General features: G+C 37.1%; 1 protein-coding gene across 3 annotated transcripts in view; it reads right to left on the bottom strand.

Moving 5' to 3' along the window:
• Positions 1-8,823: 8,823 nt before the first annotated feature.
• The window catches only part of LOC121306240 (EGF-like repeat and discoidin I-like domain-containing protein 3), a 166,565-nt gene continuing 152,035 nt past the window's right edge, over positions 8,824-23,353 (bottom strand). For all 3 annotated transcript variants that reach the window (XM_041237981.1, XM_041237988.1, XM_041237996.1), the window contains exon 11: positions 8,824-9,434. In XM_041237981.1, the coding sequence (XP_041093915.1) occupies positions 9,285-9,434 (150 nt within the window). In that variant the 3' untranslated portion in view covers positions 8,824-9,284. The remainder of the gene's footprint in view (positions 9,435-23,353) is intronic.

The following is a 23,353-nucleotide window of genomic DNA, read 5'->3' as shown; positions in this document are numbered from 1 at the left end:
TGAATGAATGATGTCACAGTATTCAATTAATTCTTTATACAGGTTGTCACCAGTGAGAAGGTCAAGAACATGCCTCCAGATACAGACAGCTCACACACCATGTTAGATGCATTTTGTATAAATCAGAAATACCAAAACAACTTTCAAAACAACTCCAGGATAAAGATGTGGAAAGGCACAGATCAGGGAAGCGGTACGAAAAGATTTCAAAGGCATTGAATATCCCTTGGAGCAGAGTCAAGTCAATCATTAAGAAGTGGAAGGTATACAGCACCACCTGCTTAGAGCAAACCGTCTGCCCAAACTGAGCAGCCGGGTAAGAAGGGCATTGGTCAGAGAAGCCATATATATATATATATATATATATATATATATATATATATATATATATATATATATATATATATATATATATATACAGTGCTTTGCAAAAGTATTCAGACCCCTGACCAATTCTCTCATATTACCGAATTACAAATGGTACATTGAAATTTTGTTCTGTTTGATATTTTTTTTGTAAACACTGAAACTCAGAATCAGTTATTGTAAGGTGACATTGGTTTTATGTTGGGAAATATTTTTAAGAAAAATAAAAAACTGAAATATCTTGCTTGTATAAGTATTCAACCCCTATGCTGTGGAAGCTCCCAGTTTGCATTGATGAAAGAAATGGCCTAACTAGGACACAATTACTTAACCATTGGCCTCCACCTGTGAACCATTAAAGTTGCTGTCACATTTTCTGGATAAAAACCCCACCGTTGAAGGATCATTGGTAAGGCTGTGAATCTGAAGGAAAATTAAGACAAAAGAGCATTTTACAGAAGTTAGAGATAAAGTAATACAAATGCATAGATTAGGGAAAGGGTACAAAATAATATCCAAGTGTTTGGATATCCCAGTGAGCACAGTTGGATCAATAATCAGGAAGTGGAAGCTGCATCACACCACCCAGGCACTGCCAAGAAAAGGCTGTCTCTCAAAACTCAGCGCTCAAACAAGAAGGAAACTTGTGAGAGAAGCCACAGAGAGGCCAACAATCACTTTGACGGAGCTACAGAGTTCAGTGGCTGGGAGTGGAGTAATGGTGCACCAGTCAATCATATCAAGAGCTTTGCATAACACTGGCCTGTATGAGAGGGTGGCAAGAAAGAAGCCATTACTCAAAAAGTACCATCTGAAAGCACGTCTGGAGTTTACCAGAAAGCACGAGAGTGACCCAGTTGCGATGTAGGAAAAGGTTTTGTGATCAGATGAGACCAAGATAGAGCTTTTTGGCCAAAACTCAAAGCGCTATGTGTGAGGCAAACCTAACACTGCCCATGCCTCAAGACACACCATCCTTACAGTGAAGTATGGTGGTGGCAGCATCATGCTGTGGGGATGCTTCCCATCTTGTTACAATTGAAGGAAGAATGGATAGATCAAAATATAGGAAAATACTGCAAGAGAATCTGCTTCAGTCCTCTAAAAAACTGAAGCTTGGGAGGAAATTCATCTTTCAGCAGGACAATGATTCCAAGCACAAGGCCAAAGCAACATTGGAGTGGCTCTAGAACAAAAAGGTGAATGTCCTACAGTGGCCCAGTCAAAGTCCTGATCTCAATCCCATTGAGAATCTGTGGCACTATTTTAAAATTGCGGTCCACAAGTGTCGTCCAACCAATCTGAACAACCTGGAGCAAATCTGCCAAGAAGAATGGACCAAAATCACTCCGACACAGGCTCTACCAAATATTAATGTGTGGGGGTTGAATACTTATGCAAACAAGATATTTCAGTTTTTTATTTTTCTTAAAAATATTTCTCAACATAAAACCATTGTCACCTTACAATAATCGATTTTGAGTTTAAGTGTTTTTAAAAAAAAAAAAATTGAACAGAACGAAATTTCAATGTACCATTTGTAATTCGGTAATATGAGAGAATTGGTCATATATTGGTCACACACACATTGCCTATAATAAGTATTCTATGCATCAAGATTTCAGGTTGTAACACAACAAATTGTGAATATGTCCAAGGGAGGTGAATAAATATTTTACCATATAACCAAGAATTCACTGCCTGGTTTCTGACAGCAAGAATCATACTAAATGGTATTCTTTCTCTTAGAAGGCTTTATCTAGTTCTATACCCTGCATTTGGTATTTGAATCCAAGAATGTGTTACTGGTGAGTAACACCTCACAATTTTTAAACTAAAATTTCAGAAATTTGGCAAATCAAGGTATTTTCCTGAGCTTCTGCATATGTGTCGACAACTCCCCTCAATTTGATGTTTTCTTAAAAACATTTACAAGTTTGCTGATAACAGTATCTAGATAATTTATGTAGATAATAAAGAACTGATCCCTGTAGACCCCCATAGAATACAAAAATGCAGAAGTCACACACCTTACAAGTACACTCTGCTTCCTCTGTATTAACCAGTTGTACAGTGTCTTGTGAAAGTATTGACCCCCCTCGGCATTTTTCCTATTCTGTTGCCTTACAACCTGGAATTAAGATGGATTTTTTGGGGGTTTGTATCATTTGATTTACACAACATGCCTACCACTTTGAAGATGCAAAATATTTGTTATTTTGAAACAAACAAGAAATAAGACAAAAAAATAGAAAACTTGAGCGTGCATAAGTATTCACCCCCCCAAAGTCAGTACTTTGTAGAGCCACCTTTTGCAGCAATTACAGCTGCAAGTCTCTTGGGGTATGTATCTATAAGCTTGGCACATCTAGCCACTGGGATTTTTGCCCATTCTTCAGGGCAAAACTGCTCCAGCTCCTTCAAGTTGGATGGGTTCCGCTGGTGTACAGCAATCTGTAAGTCATACCACAGATTCTCAATTGGATTGAGGTCTGGGCTTTGACTAGGCCATTCCAAGACATTTAAATGTTTCCCCTTAAACCACTCGAGTGTTGATTTAGCAGTATTCTTAGGGTCATTGTCCTGCTGGAAGGTGAACCTCCGTCCCAGTCACAAATCTCTGGAAGACTGAAACAGGTTTCCCTCAAGAATTTCCCTGTATTCAGCGCCATCCATCATTCATTCAATTCTGACCAGTTTCCCAGTCCCTGCCGATGAAAAACATCCCCACAGCATGATGCTGCCACCACCATGCTTCACTGTGGGGATGGTGTTCTCAGGGTGATGAGAGGTGTTGGGTTTGGGCCAGATATAGCATTTTCCTTGATGGCCAAAAAGCTCAATTTTAGTCTCATCTGACCAGAGTACCTTCTTCCATATGTTTGGGGAGTCTCCCACATGCCTTTTGGCGAACACCAAATGTGTTTGCTTATTTTTTTCTTTAAGCAATGGCTTTTTTCTGGCCACTCTTCCGTAAAGCCCAGCTCTGTGGAGTGTACGGCTTAAAGTGATCCTATGGACAGATACTCCAATCTCCGCTGTGGAGCTTTGCAGCTCCTTCAGGGTTATCTTTGGTCTCTTTGTTGCCTCTCTGATTAATGCCCTCCTTGCCTGGTCTGTGAGTTTTGGTGGGCGGCCCTCTCTTGCCAGGTTTGTTGTGGTGCCATATTCTTTCTATTTTTTAATAATGGCTTTAATGGTGCTCCGTGGGATATTCAAAGTATTGGATATTTTTTTATAACCCAACCCTGATCTGTATTTCTCCACAACGTTGTCCCTGACCTGTTTGGAGAGCTCCTTGGTCTTCATGGTGCCGCTTGCTTGGTGGTGCCCCTTGCTTAGTGGTGTTGCAGACTCTGGGGCCTTTCAGAACAGGTGTATATATACTGAGATCATGTGACAGATCATGTGACACTTAGATTGCATACAGGTGGACTGTATTTAACTAATTATGTGACTTCTGAAGGTAATTGGTTGCACCAGATCTTATTTAGAGGCTTAATAGCAAAGAATGCATATGCACGCACCACTTTTCCGTTATTTATTTTTTAGAATTTTTTGAAACAAGTTATTTTTTTCATTTCACTTCACCAATTTGGACTATTTTGTGTATGTCCATTACATGAAATCCAAATAAAAATCCATTTTAATTCCAGGTTGTAAGGCAACAAAATAGGAAAAATTCCAAGGGGGGTCAATACTTTCTCAACCCACTGTACATATAAGCTGATGTGCTCCTTGGATTTCCATTGATTTGAGCTTTGCAATGTGCCTTTTTTTTCAGCATTTTATCAAATGCATTTTGAAAGTCTAGGTGTATTATGTTATCTGCTTTGTTTATGCAGTAATGACTTTAAAGAAGATTAGTCAGGCATCCATGTTAGCTGTCTCTAACAGTATAATTTTGTTAATATATGCACAATCCCATTATAGGATTAATTCCATGATTTTACATATTATGGAGCTAAGGGTGGTGGATGTCTTGGTTTGTTCCTTATATTCATTTTTAAATGTATTACAATCTGCCTGTCAGCTTGGACATGACCCTGACTTTATTGTTGTCTGATGTCTCTACTTGTGGCATAGAGATTATTTTCCTTGTTTCTTGAAGTACTGAGTGGATGCCGTCAGGCATGATTGTTTGGTTGATTGATTTTGAGAGTCCCTGTTCCACTTGGTATCTCTGATTTATATAAAATGCATCTAACATGGTGTGTGAGTTGTCTTTACCTGGAGGCATGTTCTTGACGTTCTCACTGGTGAAAACTTGTATAAAGAATTAACTGAATACAGCTGACACTGATTTGTCATTGTCTACTTCTCCTTAGGGGCTTGACTTCATTCTTTACTGTTATTGTGCTTTCTAAATAGGGTCATTTGCAAAAAAGATTCTGATGCAGCATATTTGTGGGGTTGGCCCACTTAATTACTGGAAAACATCATGATAACAGCATCACCCTCCTCCCATGCACTTCTAATGTAAGATAACTTCTAAGCACACAAACAAACACCCATTCTGTGAGGATACAGTACTTAAGGACTGGGGCTTACCACTAGCTGTGGGAACAGGAAGAAAGAACGACAATCAAAGCTTTCATTGGCTCTGTTGTAGACACATACGGTTTTAATTCTGTAAAGCAAGCCATTGTTGATATGGGCTCTTTTGATATGGGCTCTTTGGGCATGTCAGATCATTGAAGGAGTTTGGGATTTTTAAGGTGGGTTTGAAACCATATTAAAGGCACACCTGTTTGCTCTGAACTATAACTCATGGCCCATGCTGAGAAATCAAAGCAAGGCTCAATATTAAGGATAATTTCCACTGTTGTTTTTATTTTAAGATTGAAGACCAGACAAGCTTGTACTAATTTTTGCATTAACCTGCAGGGCTAGATTACATACAAAATAATAATAATAATAATAATAATAATAATAATAATAATAATAATAATAATAATAATAATAATAATATCACACAGTTGCAAAGGCTGCAGTGGCCACTCTGTCTTCAATAAATAATTATGCTTTTAAAATGTATGTGTTAGTATTTTGAGTATAATTTTTGCAATCACTGACAATTCATAAGCCAGCACCACATTATAGTAACAACAGTTCAATATTACAAGATTGAACCCACAATTTGTTCTACATTACAATGATAATTATGCAATGGTTCTCTAAGGAGAAAGTCAACCATATGTCCAGTTAATGTAATTTACATTGTAAGCCCTTTCAACAAACATCTATATAACCTAGTAAGTACACAAAATCTATCAAGGGGAACACTATAGAGAACTTAGTTGGTGTGCAATGACCCAACACTGGAACATTCTTTCTACATCTTAGAAACTTCAGGGTGGAAATAATGGCAAATATAGAAAACTGATAGAAATATAACTGCCTGATACCCCCGCCTCCCCTCATTTTCACATACCCAAACTGGTTATCTGCTGCACTGCATGTATCGCAGCATAGAGTGCTCCCCTGCTATTTTACAGATCTATATCTGGTAATTTGGTTACTTCGCGCTTAGATCATGTTGATGGTAAATGGTAAATAGTACATCTACTTTACTTTTCTATGGATTGTCACTTGAATTCTCTGCCCTTGATGTTTCAATATGTAATCATGTGTAAAAAAGATTACAAAATAACAGGGGCAATCTTTCAACAAACAAGTTCTGTGCCTCCTGCGATGGTTACCCCGTTTGACCTACTTATGCTATAATAAATGAATCAAAATTAAAATCTAACCACATGCTGTCATTTCCAATTACAATACAATTCTTTATCAAAAGAAGTTCTATCGAAAACACTTGGTGCTATTTCAAAATTAGCAGTGGTCTGTTGGGAACCCCCCCCCACCGTACCACTGTATCAAGAACTGTGTTGAACTGCTTAATGGAGCCAATAGAAAATAACATCCTGATGTGCATCACAGTTGTTTTTTTCCAGGTTTCTTTTCTTCCTTTTGCACTGTAGAGAAAGCTATTAATATCAGAACTCTAATTGTTTCTAAATGTATGTGTCAGTTTTAATGTACTCTTAGTTTGAAGAAAAAATATCTACTATCTTAAAATGTAGGTTATTACTATACCATTATATTTTGTGTGACTTTTTGATATTTGAGAGATTGTATTAGACATTAAACAATGTTTTCTACTCAAAGTTATCTGAATTCAAAAGGCAACTGTTAGAACTTTTAAATAAAATTAATTAATAATTAAAAAACAAACAAATAAATAAATAAATAAATATTTGTCTACAGGTCTCACATTTTAGTTTTTAAAACCCTTTTCCGGTTTTGATCATAATACCACAGAACATTTCTTTAGCTGAAGATACATTTTGTTGTACTCCTGAAATACATATTCATTTTTAATTTCAGTCAATATGAGTTCATTTGTCTACAATCTTTTATATTCAAAAATCTTGAAAAATACATCTGTTGTTGTTTAATTCAGGATAGTCAGTAAAGCTGGTGGGTAAATATACACATACATTTTACGGCTCCAGTTTGGCCTGATGGTTGTCAAAAATCTCTTGATGATTTATGGATTAGAATATCGCTCTTGATGATTTACGGATTAAAATATCGCTCTTGATGATTTACAGATTAGAATATCGCTATGGGTAGTATTTCAGTATTATATTGTCACATTTCTGGATGTGGTGCATGTTTTAAGCAAAATCCCATTTAGTACTAATTGCGTTTCCTTATTTTGTTCACGATTCTTGCTATGAGACTACTTTGCATTGTCCCAGCTCTAGTAGGAATGACAGGTACTTGGATAATTCTGTATACAGCCCTGCCCATATATAAACACTGCCAAAAAAAATCACATTCCACTGACCACAGGAAGTGTGAAAACATCCATTTGAAAAGAACCAAATAAGGAGCAAACCAGACTTTCGGGGAAGAATAAGCAGGCTGGTATCATATCTCCACTCCAGGTATTGATAAACCTACTGAACTACTGAGTACATACCTGGAGGTAAAATCATTTACTACATTAGTGATCAGGACTGCCATAGAGTGCTTCTTACCTGGATTTTGAACAAGTCAATTTAATTATAGATTGTATTTACCATTTACTCCAGTGACCCTCAACCTCCCTAATCATGCTTGTGGTAGGGGAGGAAACATCAGATTCTAACATTTAAATAGCGCTTATATATATATATATATATATATATATATATATATATATATATATATATATATATATATATATATATATATATATGTGTGTGTGTGTGTGTGTGTGTGTGTGTGTGTGTGTGTGTGTGTGTTTTGCCATCATTTCCAGCCATGCAAGCCTTACCTCTGAGAAACTTAAGGTTGACCATTCCTTTCACAACAAAAATAATGTATTACACATCTAAATTAATCAGTTTTGTTAATGTGGTTACAGACACAGTAACAATCTAGCGGCTTTTTATTATGCATCAAAACAATAAAAGATAATATGGTGTGTGCACTGTATTGTGGAACCTTTGTAAACCTATACTCAAGTTTATATACACTCTCATCTGCCCTCAATTACTTCCATGAAGTTGCCCTATGGTTGGCATGGTTTTTGTTTGTTTAAAATGCTTTCTTGTTTAGTAGACTTTACAGTGGTTTTATAGTGGCTTTAGGACTACAATCACAGAAGAACATTCCTTAGAGAAATTATTGAAAAAAAAAAAGACATATTATTTGTAATACTGTTATACCTCATGTGGTTAACATTGTAGGATTAGTTGAAAAAAAGTTGCCAATCAATATTAACATATTAATAATATAATACCAAACACCCCTCAACTCAGTTTAAAATGATGTTCCTGTACATTTTCATTTCCACCTCATACTGTTACCAGCCGACATAAAATGTTTATTTTTAAATACATCTAACAAGTACTTTACTCTTAAGCATCTCTTCAGAACTGTGGGTACAAAATAAAACCATACAAATAAGTGACATCTATCGTGAGCTGTTTAAAACCAATTTCTAGAGAGATTTCTAAAAGCTGGACTTACATTGTAGCTCAAAATGAGATTTGAAAAATATTTTAAGAGAACATGAAGCCAACCATAAAATCAATTGAAGTGCTTGAATAAATAAAACAAATCATATAATGACACGTTTGACAGGACTCCTTACATGTAGTCACCCCAGACCCAAAGTAATGATAAAGCTGCAGTGTATTATAGTAACCTTTTCTACAATTGGGAATGTATTCTTTTAAATACAAAATAGGAAACATTAGCAAAATAATAAACAGCAACTTGTTTTGCAGTAATAGGCTTCAGGACAAGTTTGCTGCTCCAATGTTCATTATATATATATATATATCATATATTATATATAGATATATATAATATATATATATATGGAAATCAATGTAGTTACATCTACAACTGTAATTAATTAATTCAGTTGAAGGTTCCAAGCATATATGAATACTTTGATGAATCATTATTAAAAACACTGTGTTCCACTTGTGTTGTGTATTTTTTATGCAATTGCAGTGCTCATAAACACATCTTTAAGAATGCAATCTACTGTTAGGGATCACTTTACCGTTTTCTTCATAAAAAATAAATACAATTAAAATAAAAAAAAAAAAAAAAACATAAAACAAAATTGCAGCTTTCCTGGATCTTTTAACCACAGTGTGAACTCTCTGCCCCCACCTTCCATCAAACAAATACATGCTGTATAGAAAAGTGGTAACCCAGCCATTCTAAGTAAATAAAAAAGACAAACATCTGACAAGGGTAGGCTTAGGTCATTGTACAAATCAGAGATTCCTGTCTATCACAACCGAACACTTGTTCATGAGAAATCGATTTTAAATTTGTACAGGTTTCGCACAGTTCATATGGAGATATTTGAGGGCTATTCTGGGGAGCTGTGTTTTTTTCCCAGCAGTTCACTCCTCTTCTGTGCAGCCGAGCAGCTCGGCCCGTAAAGTGATGCGTCCGTACCATGACCAAGGGAGGATCCGGATGAACCGAGCATAGATGGGGGGATCTATCCCATTCTTTCTGTGCGTGTCATTGTCAAAGTTTCCTTGGAAAACCTGCCGAAAGTACACAGATTGAACAAATTAATGACAGGCAGAAAACAAGAAACGCTAAACATTCACATCAGCATTTTCTTATGGTGTTGATGCACACACCATCCTATCTTAATCTTTTACTTAACACATTACGGGTCATTTCACAGACCCAGATGTGCACTAGTCTTGGACTACTTTACCTGAGGTAAGATTAGGTAGTTCAAGATCAGTGTTAATCAGTACGTGTGGAACCTTAGGGAAGTAGAGAAAGTTATATTCATTTTCATTAAGTTTACTGGACAATGAAAGTATACTGCAGTATATCTTAGGAAGTAATGGGCTTCATAGAGAGTGAATACCTTGACAAACTCCTATCTATCAAACTGCAAATTATATTTGGGTAATTCGGCCCATCTATACCATATAACCAGGAATATAATTTTAAATGCAAGTTGGAAAGCCTCAGTAAGCGTATGCATCACCAGAACGACATCTACAGAATGAGAAAATTAGTAACCTGGTTGTTAAAAGGCATTGCACACCCCAGAAAGAGAATGCTGCCAGAGCATTACTTCTTAACAAAGAAATCAGCCAGTGTACCTGTTCTGGACTGATTTAATTCTACAGAATGTAATTTCGTGTAGCACTGGGAAGGCTATTGCTTGTTGTTTGCAGTGTCTAATCCATCAACTGTATGAAACACCATAGATAATAGAAATACATTTGTAGAACACCTGTCATCACTACTGCTGTATGTTGGTGTTGCCACCAGAAAACACATTCTTCACACAGAGATCCCACCAAAATAAAAAAAAATGTGAGCTCTGGTATTTAAAGATAATATACTAATGATTTCCCTTTATGTATTTGTATTTTTCCTATGGAACTTGACCAAACACTGTTTCTCCGATTATAAAAGAAACTGTGGGTTTGGAAAAAAACAAAAAAACAAACATTGCCTATGAGGCCCACATTGTAATAGGATAAGCTGTGCGCAGTACATCATCCTATAGACTTCTGCTTGTGAGAATCAAAGTACAACTGAACCAGTCTATATAGAACAAGAACATTGTCCCCTCTAGTCTGCCTACACATCTTCCATAACTCTGCTTTAATCAACCAAGAGTACAGGGAGTCTTTATACATAATCATGCAAGTTCAATGGTCAGGGCAAAAGGCTAAATGCCAGGAGATCTCTTTGGGTTGGAAGCCCAGATTGACGGTGTGCCCTTGTTAAATGCTCTTGACCTCACTTTGCCTCAACCCAGCTGTTGCATCCTTTTAAAACTAGCTGGTTAAATAATTCCCAGTCCATAACACTTCATAAATACCTCTAAGAACTAGTACTGTGAGAAATACAGGCAAAATAGAAAATAAAAAGACTCTATGTTAAATTATTTGGAAGTTGCCCTATGGTTGGCATGGTTTTTGTTTGTTTAAAATGCTTTCTTGTTTAGTAGACTTGACAGTGGTTTTATAGTGGCATTTATACATTTATTATTATTATTATTATTATTATTATTATTATTATTATTATTATTATTATTATTATTTATATTCGCGGGACAGGAGTTATGGGGAGTAAGCCCTGGGACTTGAAATAGGTATTATGTGCTTGTGACTTTATCAGCCTCCAAGGCTGGGAAGTAAGAGTTACTTCCCCCAAGGGGAAAATGAAAAGAGGGATAGCAGACATATTTAAGAATATTAGATGTCGCCCAGGCTTACAAGGAACGCCTATGCTTAGGGAGGCTGATGCAGCCAGACCTTCTAGAGAGCCATGTGGGCAGACAGGAATTTTGAAAGAGAGAATGAAATGAACATGCAAAGAAGGAGCCAGAACCCCCGCATGACACATAAAAGGTTACAATTATTATTATTATTATTATAAACATTTTCAGTTTATGTAGCATCGACAGGCAGACAGATATACAGATACTTTTACTTTTTCAAAAAAACTTTATATTCTACTTTAAAGAAACACTTCTTTGACATTACAAGACAATAAAATACAAAGTACAGCATTGCATAATCAAATACCATATTACTTCAATTTGACGCCGCAGCATTTATTTTAAATTGATCAAAATGACTGCGGCCTTTAAACGAGGGCGGCGATTATACAAGGGTGGCCTTTATTAATAATACTATGCTTTACAAACGCTGCAATATTTTATTATATGATTTAAGGCATTTTAGAAGTGGCTCCGATCTGCACCAATATACTCTTGTGTGTTTTTGGGTCTTGAAATCAGTACATTTACTGATAGATAATGAGAGCCTATTACGTGGGAGTTGAGAGGTCAGGGGAGTACTGCACCAGCAAATCAGGAGTGTGTATTGATTGCTATGGGGCGAGACAAAAAGAGGAGAGAGAACAGTAGTAGAGTGTGATGCAGTTGTTTTTCTTAACGAAAAATATTACCTCAGAATATCAGTTTGATTTCTGTTAAAACTAAAATTTATGCTACTTGGTTATTATTTTTTTTCTCACCGTGATTTACTTGCTTGTCTGTAATTTATCTGTAAGAGAAGCCGAAACTAAATCTTCTCATAGATAATAAGCAATTTTTTATTTTATTTTTTTTATATATAATTGTGCAGGACTGAGTACAATTCCAATTGACTAAAAACAAAACAACTAAACCCCCTACAAGAAGATATCTTCGGCCAGCTTTAGGATAGCGCTTAGAGTGACCAGCAAAGCTCTAACTTCCTCTGAGTTTAAGTTTTCTCCATCCAAGTTGAGGACGAGGTAAACAGACAGCCCTTGTTTTATCCCCTGCTGTGTTGGCACTGAACTCTGCTGGGGAAAAAAAGGGACGTGAAGGACTCTTTTGCTGTAAGTAGTTCGTCTTGGGTTGTCTGTTGGGACTCTACTATAAAAAATAAAAACAATTGAGGGTGGCATTAATTTGAGAGCGGCGTTAATTCGAAGTAATACGGTATTTAAACATTTTAAAGGATAGCAAAAACAGAAAATTACAAATAAATATTTAAAGTTTAATCCTGTTGATAACCAGCATTCTAAAAACTTGGTTTCACCAACACCAGCAATGTGAGCCATCCTGCTTTTAAAAATAGAGAGCTTGGCATCTCCCAACTAAAAATGTGCCAACTGACACAAATATTCTAAACCAAGGTCAACAAACAGGCACTTTATAAAAACATAAAGGGAGGTTAAATGATTACAGAAAACAAAAGGGTAATTTGTCTGTTATTCCAGGATCTAGGATGCACAGGCATGAGCTGACAGTGACAATGGTGTGCAGGAGTCTCCATTGCAGGGCACCTGATCTTTTGGGTAGAGGAGGTTTATAGATACTCCTCCAGTCCTGTCGGGCCTGCTCTCCCACCTCCAGCCGCTCCCTCCAATGTGTGTCTGGAAGTTCTTGTAATTGTCTTTTGTGATGTATTTTAACACACATTTCATATACTTTTTTGCCCTCTATATTTGCCAGGGGGAGATCTGTCGAATGTTCAATTTTTAACAGACGGCCTTCATCTTCCCCAATCAGATGGGCAAATGGAGAAATCAATAAAGAAGGGAAAGAGGTCTCAAGGCCCGGTTCTTTTCTAAGAAACCTTTTTTTTAGAATTTCCTGCTGCTCTCTGGATAGGGCTGTTTGAAACTGATAAAGCAGCCGCTCAGCTATTCTCACGGAGCGTAATCCCAGTAATGACACAACTGTTATGGACATTTCCATTTTGAGTATTCCACATCCACAATATCTCATAGCTTTGTCACCCCAGCTTTTCAGTTTGTCTAGCAACCAATAAAAATCAAGAGTTCCCTCACCTCTTTGAACCCTCAGACTCTGCCACACCCTGAGCAGACTCTGGTAAAATGGTGGGCGGTTGGGAGAATTGACCAGGTCACTGTCCAGGAGGAAAAGCTGGTTATCCAGCTCCAGCCCTCCGACCTGACATAGTAAAAGCAGAGCCACATCTGTCTAGGGAAGTTTCTCACTATTATACAACAGTTTCTTCACTGTTTGCAGCCTGAATGCTCTATGTCTATTGGACAGGTCCATCAAACCCTGCACCCTTCCAGTGGCAAAAACAAGATGCACTTACCAATGTAACCCGTCCAAGAAAAAACTAAAAAACTCTCTCTGAATTTAATTTAAAAGGTCTTTCTGAGGCTTCATACATATGTCAAAGATTATTTATAATTAAAACCCTTCCCCGGTAAGAGATCTTTGGTAAAATCCAACGCCATTTCTGCAGGCACTCTTTTACTTTCTCCAACAGCCCCTCACAGTTTTTCCTAACTGGCTTCTCATTCCCCAAGTACATTCCCAGAAACTTTATCTGCTCCTGGCTCCACTGCAAGCCACCCAGCAGAACCGAGGATTCTAGATCCCTTCCAATCCTCTATTCAAAAAATTCACTTTTTTCCAGTTTATTTTGACTGATGAAATTGTTTCAAAATATTTCTGACTTTCATAAAAATTGTCAACATCTGTTTGACTCTGTTTAACAGAAATCTGCATAAGCGGAAACCTTGACTGGTTGAGCTAAGCTGTCTAGGATAGAAAGTTCTGTTAACTACTTCAACTCCAGATGTAAAAATGAAACCCCTTCCCAGATACCAGATTTTGAATAATAATAATAATAATAATAATAATAATAATAATAATAATAATAATAATAATAATAAATAATAATGTTTTCAAACCTGTAATTGCTATAAAATGTTACCATATGATGAATGAAACACAAATAAATGAACTAAACTGTGTTTTTAATTAACCCTTTATGCTCCTGTGTACTACATACCCATGTTCAATACAGAGATAAAAACACTTTTTTTTGAACAATGAAAACAAAAACGCTGTTAATAACAATAATCATTAAACAGTAATTATCAAATGAAATTCAAAACAACATCAAAACGTGTGCCATTATCGACTTGCTCTGTGCAATTTATTGAAATGTTCAATACAGCAAAACTCGGGTTGCCTTCGCATTACTGCATATTTTTCTTTTGTCTTTTGTTTTCATTTTCGTAGCAGACCCTGCACCTTTGGAGCAGTCTCTGCTTCCTTGTGTTGGAGGGACAGTCACAAATGCGTGTACAGGGCTACTTTGCGCAGGCATTGTGATGGATCTGGCTGCCGCATTGCCTGTACCCAGTGTTGTGTTTTGATAGTATTTTGTCACAGCACTTCCATTTCAAACCAAACAGCTTCCCGTTTGCAGCTGGCTTGCCTGTAATGTAGCTGCATGTTCTTTTATTTGTACAGTTTATATTGTTCTTGGCTCCACATCCTCTTCATCGTCATCGCTGAGTGATAAGTCAGCATCGCTGTCGCTGGTATTGAAATCCTCCAAACCAACTTCACTCCCGTTGCTCATTATAGAAAGACCACGTACGTTGCCATGTTCACCTTTCGCTAAAAACTATATAAACTACAACTAAACAAGTAAAACTAATAATAAAACAAAACAATATATTTCAGATATTTCAGTCTTCTAAATGCCCACAGGTAGACTGGAATCGCTACATGACACTCATTTGGATACAAATGTCACCTGACCCTCCCTTGACTTTCATTGCACATTCCACAGTACTACCACTGCCTTAGAGAATGAAACCTGAAATGCTAGACTGAGAAACCAATCATAGAATAGAATGGGAAACTTGACGTACGCAGGTACGGCATAGTACTGTAAGTGGGTTTTTATTTTACGTATGTGTGTGCGTCATGGTGTTGAATTGGTTAAAACCTGTCTGAGTCTGTTGATAAGAGGCTCAATAGAAAGGGAGTAACGCATTTCTGAGAGAGGACAGCCTGGTCTTATACCCCAGTGGACTGAAAAAAGGTGCACTCAGCTCCCACTGATCTTCAGGATGCTAAAAAATATCACAGTATAGGGACTGTATTTGAGATATAAATCTCGGGCCGAAACTGAAGGCTTCAAATACCTTCCATAAATAATTGTGTCAAAGACTTTCTCTTGGTCGAGAGAGATAAGCCCAGCAGGGGAAATTAAGAGCTTGGAAGCTTGAAATCTCAAAAATGCATCTACTGGACATACAGTAGGCTTGGTCAGGGTGTGTAATATGACCCAAAACAGAGCTTAGTCTGTTTGTCAGAGCTTTAGAGATGATTTTACAATCCGTAAGCAACAGAGATACAGGTCTCCAGTTCCTTATATTACGGATTCCCTTTTTTGGCAATAGTGTTATTATTGCCCACCTGCAGCTCAGAGGCAGCTCTCCTTTCTCCATGCTTTCATTGTGGACTGTGTACAGGTCATCCTTTAATAATGTCCAGAAAGTTTTTAAAAATTCCACAGGCAGCCCATCCATTCCAGGAGCTTTTCCTCCTTTTAGCCCTTGTTGGGGCATCAGAGAGCTCCTGTTGCATTAAAGGACCATCAAATGCTTTCTTTTCATCTTCAGTGATCCTTAGAAGAACCTCCTGGAATCACTGTGTCTCCTTAGCCCGCTCTCCAGCCTCTGTTGTTCTGAGTAGAACCTGACAGTGTATTGCCAGATCTCCCTCTGCTCCCGCAACTCTTCTCCTGGTGGTGTTTAAGACAGTGGATGACTTTCTGCTCTGCTCTCTTTTTTCCAAGCCAAAGAAAAGCTGTGTGGATGCATCAATCTCTGTTATGTACTGCACTCAGGACCAGGTTAGTAAAAGCAGTCTTCTGCTCTCTCTACCTTTCCCAGAAAAAGCTCATTCATTTTTTTAAATGGGTATCTTTTAAAAGGTGAATAATAAAATGCTAGTATGATTTTCCTGGCTATCCTTACCACTGCAGCCATCTAAAACTTCATCTAAAATCCTAAAAAAGGGACTTGTCATTCGGGGTGTATATGTTCATAAAAACAAGCATGTTTTCTCCAATTTTTGCTTTCACTTTTAACAGCCACCATTTCACCACTTCAGTAACATCAGGGGAATCCTGAATAAAACCTTCTGAGAGCAGCACCGCCACCCAAGCACTTATACTGGAGCCATGAATAAAAACAGCCTCGCCCTTCCAACCCTTCCAGTCTCCAACCCAATTGAATTGCTTTTTAAAATTAGTGTGTGTTTCCTGTAGAAAAATAACTTTTACTTTTTTCTCATCAAGGCATTCAAGTAAAGCAGCTCTCTTCAGCTCATCTGCACTCATTCATATTTGAAGACCCAATTGTGACCAAGTTCATCTTAGGAAGAAAAGGATCAAACAAAATGGAACAAGAAAAAACAATGACATAAATAAGAACATTTTCCAATCCATTTCAAATCATTAATATTTTTAACCTGTTTACTGACTTTACTGATCATTGCTCAATGAGGTTGGAGGATGATGCTTTCTGTGACGTAAATCGTGCTGCTAATAAAAACAAAGCAATGTTTGGAAAGTGATCCTCAACACTGACCCCTCATCTACCTTTCGTGAGTTCTAAAAAAAAACCTTTATGTTGCTGACACTGTAGCTAGTTCCAGAGAGAGTCGAGTCTGATGCTTGAGAGCAGTCAGTCAGACTCGCCTCTTCACTGTGTGTCTCTGAGCTCTCTTCAGGAGCTTTGCTGGCAACCCTAATGCTCTACAACACTGTTACCTCACTCTGCTCAGGCTCCACTGCACTTTCCTCTGTAACATTGGCTTTTTTCTTTGCAGTACTATTGTCTGCCCTTTTCCTCTGCCTTTTCTTTTTCTGAGTTTTAAACTCAAACTCCTCCACTGCTGTCTCCTCTTCCATTTTCTCCATTGCTGGATTTACTTTCTGTTCTAACTATCTGATTGAGCCCTACAGACCCAAACACTCTCTCTGCTTGTTTGCTGCAACTTGTTTTCACACCATCAGTCACTGCTTCCACAGTGCTACCCATAGCAAGAGCTGACAGTTCTTCAGTGCTATGTACTGTCTCCTCACTGCCTTGTTTTTCAGTCACTGTCAGCTCACTCATGCCTGCTCACCTCAGTACTGATCTCTTGATCCAGTTTCTCAACCCTGAGTCTCTATCTGTCGGCTATTGTCATTACCTGCATATGCAGGGTCATTGAAGCCGCTCCCGGCTTCCTGCCCAGTCTCTCGTCTCTCCATTTCTTCACGCTCACTCATTTTTTCCCCTTCTGTTCTCCCTCACTTACCTCTTTTTCAGGACAGTTTTTCATGACATTCCCCTCTTTCTCACAAACAAAACATTTCATGACATCCGTAGTCGCAAAAATAATACAATTATTTTCCTCTACTTTATATTTGAGGACTACATTTAACTCTTGATTCATGTTATTTAAAACCACATTTACTTGCCTATGGAAAGAAACAATATGTTTCAACTTAAAGGATTTACATCCCAGTGGGATTCTCTTCAGGCTCAAAACTACTTTTCTGTATTGGGAAAGTGCATTCTCTATCATGTCATTCTTTAAAAATGGAGGAACGTTTGAGAGGATTACCTTTCTGGATGTAAAGCCAGAGGTGAAACAATAATAAATGTCTCATTTACCACAATTCACAAAAAAGCTTTAGCAACAAGATTAATTTTGCTTAGAAACACAACAATTGACCCACTCATTCGGGATGCAGATATAATATTTTCGCACCTCACTTCACGTAATGCCAAAACACTTAATTCCAAAGAACTAAAACCTCCATGGCGACAGCTTAACTTTTCAAAAGAAAAGTTTGAGGGAGCTTCCCTCCCCACAGAACTGTCCATACTGGCCTATTTAAGCTGACAAAGTCAGCAAATTTTTTTGAAAACACCCAAATGAAATAAACACTAAATAACATATATCAAATAAAAAAGAAAACCACATAGAATACATAGAACAAACAAATAATTAAAATCACTCACCTACTCTCTCTCTCCACACACCCTCCTGCAGCAGCACACACCCCCAGCATGCACCAACAGATAGATAGCTAGATAGCTAGATAGATAGATAGATAAATAGATAGATAGATAGATAGATAGATAGATAGATAGATAGATAGATAGATAGATCCAAACTGGAACTAATTAATTCCTTAGCACTATTAAGGACCAAGATGGATTACAAAATACTTGCTGGCAGTGAGGGTTTTGATAAATGTATTTTAAGTACAATTTGCACTCCAGGAGATGACAATTCAGCAAATTTCAAAGAAAGAACCCAGATGACCAGACTATGTCACATTTGTGTAAGAATATCCAAGGTTCAAAACCACCCATAATGAAGTGGGTATGAATCTCTCCAATCAAAATTGTGCAACCTTGGAACTGTCAGGCTGCATGGGAATTATGTTATAAGATCCAAAGGATCACAAAGAAAATAAATGTGATCCAGACTGGTTAAGGAAATTTACACCCAGCTGGTTAAGGGAATTTAAACAAGAAGAAGATCAGCAGTATATCCTGATAATAAGAATCGTATGGCAAGTATTAAGTGTGCATGGCTTAAACTACTAAAGCATGACAATAATAGTCCTTTATTCATAAATAGTTCAAGAAAAGCATGTATTAGTACTGCCTGTAGAAATCCCTTATGAAGCACTTAGTGTGTGTTCTTCTAAATAATGAATTATGCAGGACATGTGTCAGAAGCATTTCAATTAGTCTTTTAAGATGTTTTCAAAGAATGCTTTCCTCCAGTTTCATCCCAGATCTGCACTCTTCCTCTTGAATTGTTTTGCTATCCATATAGCAGCATTTAAGAAAATGCCAAACACCAGAAAACTATAATAACCATATGCAATTATTTCATGCTAGCAATACATGCTCATAATTAATAAGAATTGTAAAACCTCCTCTTTACAGCTCCCATGTTTTTCTCATTCTGACACCAACATGACATCTGGTGAAACTACTGGGGATTTGGAGAACAAATCCAATAGTGATTAAAAATGTCCAGACTAATTAAATTTATGTTTGAGCTCTCAGAGCTAGATATAATAAACAACTACAAAATATGGTACTCTCTTTTATGAATTGTTAGAGAAGAGTTGAAATACAACATTTTACTTAAGTGATGGTGGGGGCCCTTATACCTGAACATTTATCTGGATTCAGTGGGTGGTTATTGTGTCAGAAATGTGTCAAAAGTCTGTGCCCTCGTGTACAGAAAGTAGAAGCAGAGATTTCATTTTTTCCAGCTTTGCCTGTCGTTAGAAATAGAAATATTGATTTTTTTTTCTTTCAAAGGATCAGTCAGTTGGCTAAGGCACACAGAATAACTTGGATGATTGATGTACATTCTGGAATTTATTTCACTGATTTAAAATGTGGTGCATGCACAATTTTAATCTTACATTGTAAAGCACACTAGCTTTTAGTAATAGAATGGATCTGCAGGTTTACGTGAAGCTCACATTACAGTAATCCTGCAGTTTATTACAGTCAGCACTCGGATATACGACACTCAGATACATGTCAGTCATGTTTTACTGTCCTTGTATTAGGAAACAAATCAATCCCCATATATATATATATATATATATATATATATATATATATATATATATATATATATATATATAATAGTTGTATATTTTGAATGCACTAACCTCCACAAGAAACACTTACGTCAGGGCATTGACGACATGCGATTTCTGACTCCATCACTGTTTTAATTATTAATTTTTTTTTTTTTTTTAATTTTGCTAAATTGCATTGCCTTTTGGAATTTATGCAGTTTGCTTTAATTTTGCTGTTGGGTCATTAATGGGTAATTTTACATGCTGCTACAATATGTACCTTTCAATGTAAAAAATACTTTGTGCTATGGGCATGCCATAGCCTTTCAGTTGCTATATTAACTAGAAACTGAATAGCTGACCTGCTGGCGGCTCCCTGTAGCCTACGGCATGTGGCAATACTGAATAGAGAAAGCAAGCCTGAAATTCAGGTCAACACTTTTTTTTTTGTATTTTATTTTATGATGTTAGCACAATTTATAAGGTAACTAACTATACAAAGGAGAGGCAAACATGTCTAATTAATGTATGCTTCATAAATTATAAGGACGTTCCAAGCTGGTGTCAGAAAAACAGCACTATAAAATATGTTTTTATTTAAAAAAAAAAAAAAAAAAAAAAAAAAACTGTGAACTGCATGTCAACTGTGCAGTCAAGGGCATTGTATAATTAACATTTATAGGGAGTCTGTTTCTACAAGGGAATAGACAAAAATAGAGAATAGACAAAAATATCAGCTCTACAGTACCTTACAATACAAAATGCAATAATATTACAATTGTAGTAAAAACGGTGGCCTATCTTGTCTTGCATCTCAATGCATTTCTATTCATCACTTGATCTGAGCACATCTGTTAGTGTTTTATTATATACATTTTCTTATTTTTAGTATTTTTCTTTCACAGGTAAAAGGTCCACATTTTTTGTATTGTTGACTACAACCCTAATTGAATTGACAAAACTAGGTGCTCAATTAAAGTCCTTTGGTTGCCCTGGACTGAAAGAGCCATAAGTGAGTGCCACTGCTCCAGTCTCACTATACTTCACAGCAATACGTCGGTATACAAAAAGATATCAAGACGTGCCTCTGTACTTCAGCAAGTAAAACTCAAACAGTAGCAGTTGCTCAATCACAGTAGGACAATGAATTAGAATAGGCTGCTTACCACCGACGACTTCGCTAAATGGACTGTCCAGGAAAAGCATAAAAGGTGAGAGCACACTTGGTAGTTTCGCAGTGTAACTTTAATCAGTCCAGTTATGTGAGACAGCTATTGTAGTCCATACAGAAGTGCTATTGTTTCATGATGCTCGCGTCTTCCTCAGAGCAATCTGGAGAAACTAGTATACATGGGTCCCATATAGACTTTGATTCAATTAGCAAGAACACCTTTGGTCATTTACACATAATTGTAAAGACTTCCCATATAGGTATTTGTGATCTATTGTCTACAAAAACCCAGTGTATACAGGTTTCAACAGGGCAGATATATTAATAATAATAATCACTATATCGCATACTAAACATACATTAAATAAACATTTTTAATCATTAAAAGAAAAAAAAAATATACAGAAAAAGAAATACATTAAAATTCAACCCCCCCCCAAATAATCATGTTATAAGGAACAACATGATTATGATAGTTTCTTCAAAGATGGTATTATATATATATATATATATATATATATATATATATATATATATATATATATATATATATCTATATATTATATACACCAATAACATCTAAAGAAAGCTAGAGAAACGAGACTAAGCTAAGTTCTTCATTAAGTCCCCTCAGTTCTAAAGTATCCAGTGTATAAATCCAATAGTACTCACAGCGTTGTAACTTATTAATCAAGTCCCAGCCATGCCATGATTAACTGTAATATAATGTTGGGCAATAGCATAATCCATATTTCTGTTATGTATAGCTGCTGGTATATTGTATAAGGGAATGCTAAGCAGCAGAAATACAGTAGTCACAAATGTTTATACTAATGTTTTGGGTAATTGGGTAAAGGTTAAAAACTTGTCTAATTACTGTATGCACCTTATTAATAATTTAGTTACACATCCCCTCGTGCCTTCCTCTGATACCCTTGCAGCAAGTTTTAATAGATATATTCATAGGCGAAGGAACCGCGGGGGCAGGGGAGGCGCGGCCGCTCCTTTTTATATAGGAGGTACCTGAAGTGAAGATCCGTTCTCTGGTAAGCCCTCTTCTTTCAGTTCAATTGCTTAAATGAAATATTTCACAGGTTCGCTTAAATGTACCAAAATACTGACTGCGCCTGTCATTAACTAAAATAAACTCCTTAGCAATATTAGTCATTTTCAGCTCACCAAGAAGCGAAGAGTGAAGGGATTTCAGAGAACAAAACATCTGATGATGGGACAGCATTAAACACATTAATTAAAGTGGTGACTTTTGTGACTGTATTATCCCTCAATGATGAAACATTCCTGTTAGCTGCACAAATCAAACAGTTCTCAGCTGGTTTTGTAGACAACTAAAATCCAAGTCTTTTGCATAAGTAATGGAATAACATTATCTCAACTGCTCTGCCTCTAATAACACTATCTCCACTGCTCTGCCTCTAATAACACTATCTCCACTGCTCTGCCTCTAATAACACTATCTCCACTGCTCTGCAGCTAATAACACTATCTCCACTGCTCTGCCTCTAATAACACTATCTCCACTGCTCTGCAGCTAATAACACTATCTCCACTGCTCTGCAGCTAATAACACTATCTCCACTGCTCTGCCTCTAATAACACTATCTCCACTGCTCTGCCTCTAATAACACTATCTCCACTGCTCTGCCTCTAATAACACTATCTCCACTGCTCTGCAGCTAATAACAATCTAACTAATAACACTATCTCCACTGCTCTGCCTCTAATAACACTATCTCCACTGCTCTGCCTCTAATAACACTATCTCCACTGCTCTGCCTCTAATAACACTATCTCCACTGCTCTGCAGCTAATAACACTATCTCCACTGCTCTGCCTCTAATAACACTATCTCCACTGCTCTGCAGCTAATAACACTATCTCCACTGCTCTGCCTCTAATAACACTATCTCCACTGCTCTGCAGCTAATAACACTATCTCCACTGCTCTGCCTCTAATAACACTATCTCCACTGCTCTGCCTCTAATAACACTATCTCCACTGCTCTGCCTCTAATAACACTATCTCCACTGCTCTGCCTCTAATAACACTATCTCCACTGCTCTGCAGCTAATAACACTATCTCCACTGCTCTGCAGCTAATAACACTATCTCCACTGCTCTGCCTCTAATAACACTATCTCCACTGCTCTGCCTCTAATAACACTATCTCCACTGCTCTGCCTCTAATAACACTATCTCCACTGCTCTGCCTCTAATAACACTATCTCCACTGCTCTGCAGCTAATAACACTATCTCCACTGCTCTGCCTCTAATAACACTATCTCCACTGCTCTGCCTCTAATAACACTATCTCCACTGCTCTGCCTCTAATAACACTATCT

This window comes from Polyodon spathula, chromosome 2, assembly GCF_017654505.1.
Source record: "Polyodon spathula isolate WHYD16114869_AA chromosome 2, ASM1765450v1, whole genome shotgun sequence".
Lineage (NCBI taxonomy): Eukaryota > Metazoa > Chordata > Actinopteri > Acipenseriformes > Polyodontidae > Polyodon > Polyodon spathula.
The sequence above is the reverse complement of the archived record's forward strand: the minus strand, read 5'-3'. Positions and strand labels throughout refer to the sequence as shown.